The 13,914-nt window shown below is 36.5% G+C and overlaps 2 protein-coding genes across 2 annotated transcripts in view; one reads left to right on the forward strand and one right to left on the reverse strand.

The window, feature by feature from the left end:
• LOC134747281 (uncharacterized) overlaps positions 1 to 13,914 on the reverse strand; it is a 183,297-nt gene that overhangs the window by 1,381 nt on the left and 168,002 nt on the right. The gene's annotated exons all lie outside the window — the stretch shown is intronic.
• Positions 1,693 to 10,201, forward strand: LOC134747399 (uncharacterized). The gene is made up of 5 exons (XM_063682023.1): positions 1,693 to 1,888; positions 2,316 to 2,535; positions 2,795 to 2,934; positions 9,316 to 9,444; positions 10,056 to 10,201. The coding sequence occupies exons 1-5, from the start codon at positions 1,834 to 1,836 to the stop codon at positions 10,199 to 10,201; spliced, it is 690 nt and encodes a 229-aa protein (XP_063538093.1). The 5' UTR covers positions 1,693 to 1,833.

A 13,914-nucleotide genomic window follows, 5' to 3' on the forward strand; every position in this document is an offset into this window, starting at 1 on the left:
TGCCCAGCAGTGGGACACTAAATTAGGCGTTACTGCAAACGCAAATCGGAGCGCGTGACGTCACGGCTTGAGAAACACGCACAGACAAATTGTCAGACCTGGTGGTCCTCTGGCACCGACTGTCGTTTGTTTATCGCACCGTTACGTCATCCAGATCACGTGACAGCTTGGAGAGTTTTTGCGCGTTTAAACAATAAACTAATTAACGTCGATTTTTTATTAAAAATTAATGAATAAAAATAAAAATATTTTTTTTGCAATAATTACGTGTCCTATCTATAAAATGAAAACAGTTCTTAAAATTATCAACATCCCTGTTATCAGTGTTTAGCTAATTTTTCAACATCACACCTAGTTGAACCAAATAAGTAGGTAGGTACTCGCTTTATTCTGAGAACCATACTTAACCAACTCTAATTTGTATCTAGATGTTCATGATAATCTGTGCAATCAGCACCAATCTATATTCTCGCGCAATTCCTGAAATAAGTATACTCGTAATAAATCACCTTCAAATAACTTTGTTTAGTTGTACGTAAGCACGTCAGTGTTAAGCCAAGTTTATAAAAGCATTGCAAAATAGTTCACCTATCTCTTATTCTCGCTCATATGTTTTCACTTTATTTAGAAACAGGCTTGTCAAATACCTAAATTTTATCAAAGAAACTGATAGATATAGTGATTCGGTCCAGTTATGTTCTAATAATGTATGGGGAAGACAAACAAATTATAGCCAGCATGAAATGAATATAGTATGATACCTTTGTGTATGGTGCTTTACACACACTAGCGCCCCCCCCCCCCCCCCCCGACCAAACCTTTACCTTTGACCAAAATAACCTTTTTTGTTAAAAATTTACTAAGCATTATTTCGTTCATTGACCCTTTTTTCCTATATTGTATACTTTCCCCAAAAAATAAATATAAACTGTCAACCGGTACATATTTCATGCTTTCTGGGTCGCGGCAGGGGGAGGGGATGGGACACTAGTGTGCGTAAAGCAACATACCCAAAGGTATCACACTACATTCATTTCAAGCTGGCTATAATATGTTTTTCAAACAAAAAAAATTGACCGAATCATAGCGGCCGCGTCAAGGCCGCAGCAGTTTTCAAATCCGAATGGAACGTCGGTTCAAATTTAAAAGTTTGTCATGGTTGTGAATTGGTTTTGATATCACATAGACGACATCTCACACACGACTTTCACTCCATTTCACATGCACCAATAATCAGCGTAGCAGCAATCTTCAAGGTCGTATCAAAATAAGATCAAAATTCGAAACCCTAACAAGTTGCTGAATCGGGCTTTAGGTTTTGAAATAGCTGTTAGAGTTGTGCGTTGTGGGGCAGTATAGATAGAGATACTTAGATGTATGTGGCTTCGCGGGTGTTTGCCGGACTTGGCATTAGTTTTTAATGTTTTTATTTATCGGTCCTATTAACGTAATTATTAACGTTCTCTATTATATTTGGTATTGAATACTAGGCCATTGATTACAAAGTATAATGCACATGAATAATATTAATATTAGCATTTATAACGGGGTAGCTCAACTGCTAAATCAGAATTAGGTATCGTCAGTGTAGATAGATTAATCATGAAGAACCATATTTGTCTAACGTTTTTTGTTGTAATTAGTTTTTTTAATATTGGCCAAAGTCTCGAAAATCTCGAAATTGGAAAACAAATACGAAACTTGCGTGGAGATGAGGTGTCTGAAAAGAATGTCGGAGGGATACCGATCAGTGAACTGGCTGGAACATATAATGATAGAATAAGACATCTACGAAGTTATAACTACAATGATAAAGATCAGTATGATGACGGAATGGGTTTATTTGAAAGAAACGGTCGTGTATTCGGTTTCGATGAAGGGAATCCCGGTAAGTCGTCTTTATTAATTCTTAAAAGATTAGTTATGGTTTACAAATGTTGCTACGCCCTTGTGAAGTCCATGTCTGTACTGACTAAATATAAGAACATCTTGCAATACCATGGTTGCAACGAATAAATTATTATGATTATGTTTACAATTTAACAGTTACATAGCCGCCGCCATACAATCGAAATTACGCTCTCATTTTCAAACGACATTAATTTAATTACATACGACTTGGCATGAACAAGTTTTAAGTTTTCGTTGCTTAAAATTGTTTTACAAAGAAAGTAGAACTTCTATGATGCCAAATTGATGCTTTTTAAAACTAACGAACACTGAGCTAAGCTGCAGATAGCCAGACGAGCAGACAGTTCAATTCCTAAGATTTTGATGCCAGAAATACTGATCTATATGTTTCTTCGTATTTTTAGATATTCATGGTGAAATACTTCGCCCATGTCAAGTATACGACACGTTTTGCATCCGAAAGTTCTTTGCGGAACATTCGGAATGCAAGATATCTGGAAGGGCTGTGCCCGATCCGTTGTACAGGGCTGAAGGTAGCGTTAATTTTGCCAGTAACAACGTATCGGAAACCCAGATCACTGCTGATTACAGTGGATTGAACAACGCCAGAATTTCCGAGTTTTAGTAAGTGGTTTATAGTTTTGAATGTAATGTAGGTAATTTAAAAGAAAAATAAAATTTCATTTCTAGTTTGCCTCACGTGATGGCACATATTCCCTTTTGCACACTTAAATTATATTTTAACGTAAGCGTTATTCTAGTGTTTCTAGTTATCGGTGGCTGCTCCGGGGTGAGCTGGTTCCATTCGGGACTGTTTAGAGCGTGAACTTCTGTATGATAATACTATTAAATACTTATTCTGTTATTAAACTAATCTTTTCAGTATCAACAATGTAACAGACAATTTGGTGATTGCGGTCACATTCGACAGTGCGTCAAAGTTTTCCAACAATACTTACTACAAGTATTATCTTAGAGGCAGAGAGCCTGTGGTTACCAGAGACTTTGGAGGAATACAATATGGTATGTATTTTACAAAACTTCTTTTTAACAAATTTAATACTCTAGTAATATATTGAAAACTTATTCCGGCAAGCTGTTTACAATCTCTGCTGTCTCTCTAGGTAGTTATCGATGGTCTTTCAGTACAAATATTTTTACTTTTTTGGTCGTCTCTGGGATAGGCACCTCATCTGGTCTCCCAACTCCTGGGACACACCATTGACGCTTTGTCGTCTCCGTATGAAATCATCTACCCAACTGCGGACGGTACTAAAAGAAGGTTAACAGTCCCCTATGGCACGATGCAACACGGTTTAAATGTGGATTCCCGGTTTCCTTTTTAAACTTAAAACTGTATGACAACTCGATCCTCAGTTTTCTCCATTTTCATGAAAATGGAAAACTGACACTTTAAACCTCAATATTTTTTTGAAAAACAAATAAACGAACTTTTTTTTTTTTAAATACCTAATTGAGAAAGATTGCAAATTACGATACAGAAGGAATTTATATTAATGTTTTTAAACTTAATTGTCGTTTTATCCACCCACTCTCGTAGGTAAGCATTGCTTAATTATATTGCTTACTACCAACCCGCCCCGGCTTCGCACGGATAGTTCAACTAATTTACACATTTTTTTTACAAATCATGCAGGCAGTAATATATTAAAATAACCTTAATGGGTTTTTCAGTAGAAGGCTATAATCGACGTGTTAGGTATATTATATTTACTATACCTACCTACCAACAAAAGTTAATTGGTATATTGAGGAATTCGTAATAAAATCCTCGTGGATTGAAAATTATACTACATCCCGACGTTTCGAACCCTCTACAACGTTCGTAGTATTATATACATAAAAACAAAAAAAAACTCATAGTTTTATTTCATGTTAAATAAATAATTGTGATTTCAGGAGTGCTGACTGTAACTGTAATAATACCACATATACACAATCTAAGACTGGACAGAGCTGAAATACATACGTACGGGGACAACAACGTTTTTCCGTTTGCTCTCGGACCCCGGATTGGAATAAGTACAGGTAATATACCTATGTAAAATCTCTACTTTATACAGACTGATTAGCAAGATCGATTTCCTAATTCACATTTGTAATAATTATGGATTCCGTTAAGACATTCACCGCCTGCCGATGCCTGATGATTATGAATTAAGGATGACACGCTAGACCGGACCGGGTCCAGGCAGAGACATCCGACACTTCGTTCTCTCATAGAGTAACTTATACTAGAGCGGTACTGTCATAGAAAATTTTGTAACCCCAGTAAATTCCCTGCCATCTAAAAATGAAGATTTATAAAAATACGATAAAATGTATTTATATAAATATGGATAAATTAGTTTTTTTTATTTTCATTAATTATTTTTATGATTTTGACCCATGTTCTTTCACTGATATGCGTTAAAATTGTTAAATAACAAACGAAACCCTCAACGCCATCTATACGACAGTAGGCCCTCTACGCTAGTAGCGCCCTCTGAACGAGAATCAAATTTTCTTGATTTTCGAGGCACGTTTTTTCCTTAGACTGTATCCATCTATTACGGAGTTATATCTACCTTTGGTTCTCTGTAACGGGTGATCAGTAATCACGTCACGTGATACTTTATATGTGGTATTTTCTATAAAAAGGGACCTTATTGTCGATGGCGCTTGCGCCATTATAAACGATGCTCTGATATAAATACAATGCCGTGCGACGCTGTGCGGCGTAAGCGCCATCGACTATAAGGTCCCTTTTTATAGAAAATACCACATATTTAAAACGAAGTGGCGGCCGACTCGGACCGGACCCGAACCGTTCTAGCGTGAGTCATGCTTTAGACTGAACACAAGGACGTTTAGTTTATCTTATATATAATAATAATCCTCTTTTATAGACCCTGAAGTCACATCCATGTATGCTGGTTTCTACACTAACGTTCCAGCGGAGTATCAAGAAGAGATAGCTATTCAAGGAATTTACTTCGTCGGAAACTTCTTACAATACAATATTTGCGACTTCGGTGTTAAAGTGTTGTAATATTTTCAAATATAATTATACAACCTTGAGTCTTATATACATTTATGAGGGACACAAATGTTAAATTTAATAAACTATACAAAATGTATATAAAGTTGGATGTTTACACTCAATATTTATCTAGAGGTACCTATTTATTAGTATTGAACACTAAGCGCCACTTGCACCACCCCACTAACCCGGGTCTAACCCGTTAACCCAGAGTCAACTTGTACTGGTAACCATGGTAACTCCAGGTTTAACTGGTTAACCCCGGGTTAATGGGTTGGTGCAAGTGGCTCTAACAATATCTTTGTGCTAACTAATGTGGTAATAACTGAGCATTTATTTCTTACCTGTCCCCAGTGGGGCCAGTGATAACAACTTGTTACCACTGAAATACTTGGTGGTATAAATCATATATATAGTGACGGCCAAGTGGCCAAATATATCGGTACCTACACGTCTTCATTTCTAATAGAGTATCACCGGGGGCCAGTCAAGGTAACAATCGTTTGTGCCATAGCGAACGAAACGCTAATGCCTCTCTATCACTCTTCCTTATTAGTGCGATAGAGAGAGAGAGAGAGAGAGAGAGGCGTTTTGCTCGCTACGGCGCAAAATTATCATCTTTATATATTTAGCCACGTTGGCCGTCACTAGAGCTAAAAAATTTGACAACCGCTTCAAAATATTAATGGCAATATTTCTTAGCTGTCAGAAAGACAGTACGTGGAATGAGACATCATAATACTTGCACCATAATTAGAAAATATAATATAAGTGTAGACTAAGGTTTCAATTTCACAGAAAATTTACCACACCTAATAGGTGTAGACATTGATCTTATTAACTTCATCTTTGTGTTCCGCAATTTGATGATTTAAATGTAGAATGCCTAATTTTCATAATCGGATGGTAGAATAATTCACAATTACCAAGACTATTTAATTCTATTTTCTGTTGTGTCACATACTAATTTTCTAGAACGACTTTTTATCGCGGAACCCTTCGTCACGTCCGTCGTTCTGTCTGTCTGTCTGCATGTCACAGTCGTTTTACTCGGAAACTATAAGATGCTATTTATACGAAATTTGGAACGTAGGTGTATTTGTGAGCCGCTACTAAGTTTGGAAGTTAACATTTATAAAAATATATTTTTAGGGCACTTCATAGGTGCATAAAACTAAAAGTGAAAAAAAAAAACAAGTCAAATCAACATGTGATCTTTCGATCACACGACACATCTAACTAAAACCGGGCATAAAATAACAAATATAACCGGGCATAAAATAACAAATAAAACCGGGCATAAAGTAACAAATAAAAAAAAAACATACAATGAAGCTTCATAAATGCTTAAATGCCGACTGTAGGTACAAAATATTCCATGGAAGAAGGAATTACTAGTGTCTTGTCTCTTGGCAAATTTTCCAACATCACCCCTAGTTGAACCAAATACTCGCTTTATTCTGAGAACCAAATGATACTTAACGAACTCTAATTTGTATCCTGTTAATTTGCGTAATCAACACCAATCCATATTCCCGCGCAATTACTGTAATACTAATATACCCGTAATAAATTAGCTTGAGTTGTACGCTCGTCAGTTATAAGCCAAGTTTCCAGTCAATAAAATCATTGCAAAATATATTCTGACGCACCTATCTTTTTTTCTCGCTCATATTTGTGGTATTTTCTATAAAAAGGGACCTTATTGTCGATGGCGCTTACGCCATTATAAACAATGCTCCGATATAATTACAATGCCGCGCGACGCTATTGACAATAAGGTCCCTTTTTATAGAAAATGCCCCATTTTTGCTTTTTATTTAGAAACAGTCTTTTATATAGGCTTACATAAAATACCTATAGAGCTAAGATATGAAATAGGTACCTACGTGGCTATTGGATAGGATATGTGCGAAGTCCTTTTTGAAAAGGACCTTTGGCCCATAAAAACTTTTACGGGAATAATTGAATCAGAGTAAACTTAAACTCCATTATTGTTTACCTATTTTACTCTAACACGTACGCATTTACTTCACTACGTATAAAGGTAGCATTCCGATAGCAAGTGCGGCTGAACTACTGTCAGTTAGAGCAAAAATTTGACAGTTCCGAACAACTGGCAGACCGGATATCGTCCGGCGGACTGGTAATCAGTGGGCCTGGGCCCCTTTAGGATTGTGCATCGAGGGGTAGTAGGTATAAGTGTGTGTAGGTTCGCGGGTGTTTGCTGAACTTGGCATTCGTTTTCATTGTTGTTTTCTTTTCATCGTTCAAAATTAACCTTGGAATTAGGAATTGAATATTATAACATTAATTAAAAAATATAATGTGCATGAATTATACATATATAACAGGATAGTTCAACTGCTAAATCAGATTAAGGTATCGTCAGTGTGGATAGATTAATCATGAAGAATCATATTTGTCTAACGTTTTCTATTGTAAGTAGTTTTTTGAATATTGGCCAAAGTGGAAGCATTGAGAGCATTGGGGATAAAAATTATAAAAATCTCGAAATTGTAAAACAAATACGAAACTTGCGTGGAGATGAGGTGTCTGAAAAAAATATCGGAGGCATACATACGTATAATGATAGAATAAGACATCCACGAAGTTATAACTACAACGACAGAGTTCGGTATGATGACGGAATGGGTTTATTTGAAAGAAACGGGCGTATATTAGGATTCGATGAAGGGAATCCAGGTAAGTCGTCTTTATTAATCCCTAAAAGATTGCATGTTCACAATTTAAGATTCACACGAATCTAGCCGCCGTCATACAATCGTAGTTACACTCTCATTTTAAAAAGACATTTATTTAGTCACATGAATCTTGGTTTTCTTTGCTGAAGTTGCTGATGATTTCGGGAATCAATTATTGTACATCCTTCTCCACAGTTCAAACTATCCCAATACCAAGTTTCACCTATAAATCGGTTCCGATGTCCTTCCTCGGGACAAATTTAATCGGTTCAGCGTGTTTAAGCGTGTAGCACACACTTTCGCATTTATAATATTAAGTATGGATTTTAGAATTAAATATATTACGGTGGTATGATATATGTCGAAGTTTATCGATATCGACATTATATAAGTACTCGTAGCAACTTTAATCTGCCCTCGCACTATTTAACGTGAAGCCAAAATTGCCAACGTCAGACCGGACTGAGGACAAAAAATAATATAAGGTAAATACTAATATTTGATGCCTAAAAAACTGATCTCTCTATAGTCCGACAAGAAATTGTAGAAAATAAATGAGGGCGCCACTTTCTACGTGACTGTCACATTTGTGACGTAAAATGCTTAAACATGGCAACAATTTAGTATGGAAATATTTTAGTTCCACTTTATTTTCTTTCTACTATTTTATGTCGCACTATATCTTCGTATTTTTAGATGTTCATAGTAAAATACTTCGCCCATGTCAAGCATACGACACATTTTGCATTCGAAAGTTCTTCGCGGAACACTCGGAATGCAAGATCTCGGGAAGGGCTGTACCCGACCATATGTACAGGGCTGAACGTACCGTTCATTATGGCAGTAACAACATGTCGGAAACGCAGATTAATGCTGATTATGCTGGAATAAACATCGCCAGAATTTCCGAGTTTTAGTAAGTCGTTTAGATTTAAATGTAATGCAATTTACAAAAAAACACAATGCAATATGTATTGTATTTTAATATTTTCAGTATCAACAATGTAACAGACAACTTGGCAATTGCGGTGACTTTCGATGGTGTATCAAAATTTTCCAACGAAACCTATGAAAAGTATTATCTTCGAGGCAGGGAGCCTGTAGTTACCACAGACTTTGGAGGAATACAATATGGTATGTATTCTTTCTGCAAACTATATAAAGGCTAATATCATTAATATATCTATCAATGGGTCATTTTTATTTTGTTTGTCATTTTTTGAATTTTTCTTAGATTTTGATAAAATTTGGTGGATAGAGTTCCTTATTCTGTACAACATAAGCGCAGTTTCACTGTATGACCTACAAAATTGGAATTTTCCGTAACTCAATGGAAATTTTTATACATTTTTTTTGTCCCCAACTTGGATTTCGTGTTTATTCCGACCAGAATAAGGAGCTTTTCAAATGTACCAATTTTTATCAAAATCTGACAAAAAAAATAAACGACAAAAAAAATGGCCCAAATAATTATGTCGTCTCCTTGGCTTTCCCAATCCCAATGCACGAGTCTGTACAACACTCTCTTTAGCTTCTGCTTATCCCTACCCCTACCCTGATATTAAATCCAGTTATTTTAAGAATGTTGCCTTGATTACTATAGAGTAATAATAACTCAGTGCATTATAATTGTTAAATAAATAATTGTCATTCCAGGAGTGGTGACTGTAACTGTAATAATACCCAATTTACAAAATCTTAGACTGGACAGATCTGAAATATATACGTACGGAGACACCAACCTTTTCCCGGTTGCTCTCGGACCCCGGATTGGAATAAGTACAGGTAATATCATTGAGGTAATATACACTAGCGGCGGCCTCTCGAACAAAATGTTTCCGCACCTCAATGAAGTGCATGCGCTTCATTGCGTTTAGTACGTCACCGACGTTTTTAGCTCATAGTGACAGACGTCAAACGCAAAAAATGGCGGATACCTCGCGGACCTCAGAATAATAATTATTATTCTGAGTCGCGGACACAATTTGTTCTTGAAAGCTTGTCAATACATATAAGTCGTTGGGTAATATAGCCGATCAAACAAGTTTGTCAGTAGAAAAAGGTGCAAAATCAAATTTTGCATGGGACGATAACCCTTCGCGCCTACATTTTTTCAACCGACGGAAATTGCTTGACAGATTATAAAGATCAATTTCATAATTTTCACTTGAAATATGAATTCCGTTATTGTACATTGTGTAACGAGGGGAGAAGCAAGGTTTTGTAAACGAACTTCGTTTTCTATGATGGTGTTAATCGGAGATCACGTGATGCTTTCTATAGAATTTTGAAGTCGGACGCCTCGGCCCGGACCCGGACCGTTCTAGCGCGTGTCATGCTTAGACTCAACAAGGACGTTTATCATACACATAATTGTAAATAATTTTCTTTTATAGATCCTGAAGTCCCATCCATGTATGCTAGTTTCTTCACTACATTTCCATTTGAAGCGTATCAAGAAGAGATATCCATTCAAGGAATTTACTTTGTTGGAAACTACTTACAATACAATATTTGCGACTTCGGTGTTAAAGTATTGTAATTTTTTTTTCCATTAATACTGATATAGGGGGAAGTCCCCCAGTGGCAGTGGTGGCCTCTTTGAAGAAGATAAAAAAAATATTTGGCAATATTAATTTTTATTTTTAGTCAACAAACTTTAGAATCAAAATAAAATAGCACAAATGCAACTTCTACATAATTTAATTCAAAAACAAAAAGTAAACTTAAGTGAAAAAAAAAACACATTCTTTACAAGAGGCAACTAGTACCGGACGGACTACATTACGAACCCATAGCACCGGACGGTTTAAAGCCATTTGACACTGATCATAAATGTAATCTTCTGAACATTTATTTTGGAATGCCAAGCACAGGCTTCCTTCCTGTGCCCACCCACGGCAACTGGAACACTGCATCCAGTCTTCGTTCCAGTCTAAACATACTATGGGCTGCTTCAACCAATGGCTGCTGTTTTTCCTATTTTTTTTAACTTCGCTCTACTTATTTATTTAGTTTCCCCACAGCTTCACCTTTTCCTTTCCTTTATATACATAAATATATTTTATACTTATTATATACTTTATATAATAAAAATACATAACTTTTATAGACTACGAAATTTAAGTGATTAGTGAGTTTATTAAAAATAAAAACATCCAGCTGAACACAAAAATAGGCCGAAACACTCACCCGAAACTTATGCGACGCATGTGCATCCCGTTTCTCGACATTAGTAGGTACGCTCCCCCGCGTTACTTATCCTTGAATTGCTTGCGTTGTTTGTTGCCGAGATAGTACGTGTGTCCGGCACTAAATGCCGTCCGTGGTTATGGGACTTCACCCTAACTATACCATACCTTTAGTTTTTTTTATAAATTTATGAGGAACTCGAATGTTAAATTCAATAAACCATATAAATATTATAATATATCGTTGGATTTTTACACTCCATATTCATGCAGGTTCGTACCTATTTTTATTAGTAATTGAATTGAACACTAACAAAATAATGGTGGTAACTAATGTAACTACTGAGCATTTTTTTCTAACCTGTTCCCAATGGTAACAAATAAGAAAAAAGAAATAGTGTTTTTATTTGTCAGATGATACTTAGTGGGATTAAATAGGTATTTATCGTCAATCGTAAATCGTAATGTAAAATTCAAGAACATGTAATATAAATCTTTAATTGTATTGTTAATTGTAATGTAAAGATCGAATGTTGTTAAATAGTGTGTTTTAAGTTGCAGTGCCCTTACAGGGTTCATAGCTGATTAGAATTCTTACCTACACCTTTTTATGTACCTATGAAGGCAATAAATTACAGAATACTGAATAAGTGACGGCCGAAGTGGCTAAATATATCGGTAGGTATACATCCTCATTTTTAGAGTCACCCAGGTGTGTTGCGATATATTTGGCCACTTTGGCCGTCACTACCCATTTGATGTTGACTGTACCTACTGTCGTATCATAACAATATCGTCAATATTCAAAACTTTAACAAATTGCAAACACAGAATTCACCTCCCGTAAAAATTCACCCTATTATGAAATTCTTATCAATTCCCGCGAGAATATTATTCCTATTTAATGCGGAAGCTGTGTATTGTGAAAGATGATGGATCGCGTCTTACGAAGTTTACTTTGAATCTCGAATGATGAAATATCGAAGACGATGATGTATCGACGATTTTATTCTGCGTTTTATGCGGTGTTTTGATTTATACATTTATTTAAGCAGGCTTTAGAGAGAACAGTTATTTTTCAATGTCTTGGAGTAGACGAATTAACAAAGAATTTTAAACGAAATAATTAAATGACACAAAATACTCGTAATGAATTAACTAACTGGTATTTTAAATGTACCTAGCAGTACTTAATCAATTGAAATAAAACAAGTTTAAGTATAAGTATTTTTTTATATTTTTTTCATCTGTAGGAAATGCACAACAATTAACAAATATTGAATCAATAAAAAATAACGACTTAAAATTAATAAATAAAGGATACAAAGTTTTTATGCAATTTTATGGCCAGCTCCATCGTAAGCAGACACGGACTCGTCAGCGTAGAAACCGATCGATATTACCTCCTTGGATCTGATGCTGGTCGGCCGACCGGCATCACTCAGCACAGCGTTAATATCGTACGCCCAGAAATGATGTCCTTCGTGCGGACTGCCATAGTTACAAGCTACAACCCCGCTCAATGTAGCTTCATACTCAACCTCAACCTCCATGGCCCCTTGGCTAGCGCTCAACACCGCTTTAGATGCTTGCCCCTTCCTCTAAAGTTATCGAAGAACCAGAAGTAAGATGTGTCGATTGAGACTTGGTAGAAGATTCTCCCCAGTTGTTGTTGAAGGTAAAACTCGTGGAATCCCCAGCGGTGCCAGCAACGAAGTTTACAGTGTAAGTGACCTCTTGCCCGACTGTTATGTCACCTTCTTTGCTAGTGGTAGTGGACGGTCTTTATGATCTGCTGGGACATCTCGCCGCTGTATTTATTGGTTTAGGAGCTTTTGTTCTCGAAGTATTTAGTAGAGAGAATGACGGGGTGTGTTCTGACGCCGAGCACGCGAGTGCTGATGGGACGAAACTTGGTCCTCACTTGGTCCCAGTTGTAGTTCCTGTACACGTCGTTTCAAGGCGTTAGACTGTGTAAGTAGGAGTCATCAGGGCGCCGTTTGGCGTATTTTCCAACAGTATCTTTTAGGTCTCCATCATTGACTTGGAAGGCACCTCGTTCCCTGTCACTGATGTTAATTCTTTCCCCGAAGGCTTCAGCTTTCGCGTTTCCTAAATTCAATTGAAAGTCAAATTAACATCTCGTTCTGTTACACCTTATCTCGAGCTATTTTGCGAAACAATTTGCGTGGTGATTTTTAGTAGAGGGTAGATCAGTTTTGGGATTTAAACTAGTTGATAAACATTTTACAAATAAACAAATAAAATATATCGGGTGTCCCTAAAGGGGCCCACTGACTATCAGTCCGCCGGACGATATAGGCCTGTCAGAACAAAAATTTGACAGTTCCGAACAACTGACAGGCCGATATCGTCCGGCGGACTGATAGTCAGTGGGCCCCTTAAAACCAACGCCAAGACTTAAAGGGCTTATAGAACAGGGGATGCGCTACAAGATTAAGTAAATTTACCCTTAATGAAAATATCATAGTTTTTGAGATTTCGGCACTTTTATACTTACCTTTTATAACCAGGATTCTTATAACCAGTCCTTAGCTGACCATAATAACTTTTTTTATACCACATCGGTGGCAATCAAGCATACGGCCCGCGTAATGGTAAGCAGTTGATGGTAAACTTCTTACAAACCGCTTCAATTAATATAAATGATAGACTTATTATTGTTGTTTCGATTATTCATTACCGCAGTTAAATGCGTTCTGTTTTATATGACTTAGATCCCCAGCTGGACATAATATGTTTTGGATGCTCTATTTTAACCCTGAAATAGTTACTGTATCCTCACTGCCTCATTTGGATTCAAATTCTGTGCATATTGATCTTGGAATTAAGAAGGCGGTGTTAATGTTCATGTATCATGCATGAAAAAATGATAATAGGCGATGAACTAATTGGCAGAATGTGCGTTATTACATTGTATGCAACTCAAGGTACGCGTTCCGTATATAGGAAAACTCGCCACGGTTCATCGCCGCTCATGTGTTAAGTACTGTTTGTCTATAAGGGTTAGCGTACCGTAGTTGTTTTTATCATGGATAGTATT

This window comes from Cydia strobilella, chromosome 14 (genome assembly GCF_947568885.1).
Source record: "Cydia strobilella chromosome 14, ilCydStro3.1, whole genome shotgun sequence".
Taxonomy (NCBI): Eukaryota; Metazoa; Arthropoda; class Insecta; order Lepidoptera; family Tortricidae; genus Cydia; species Cydia strobilella.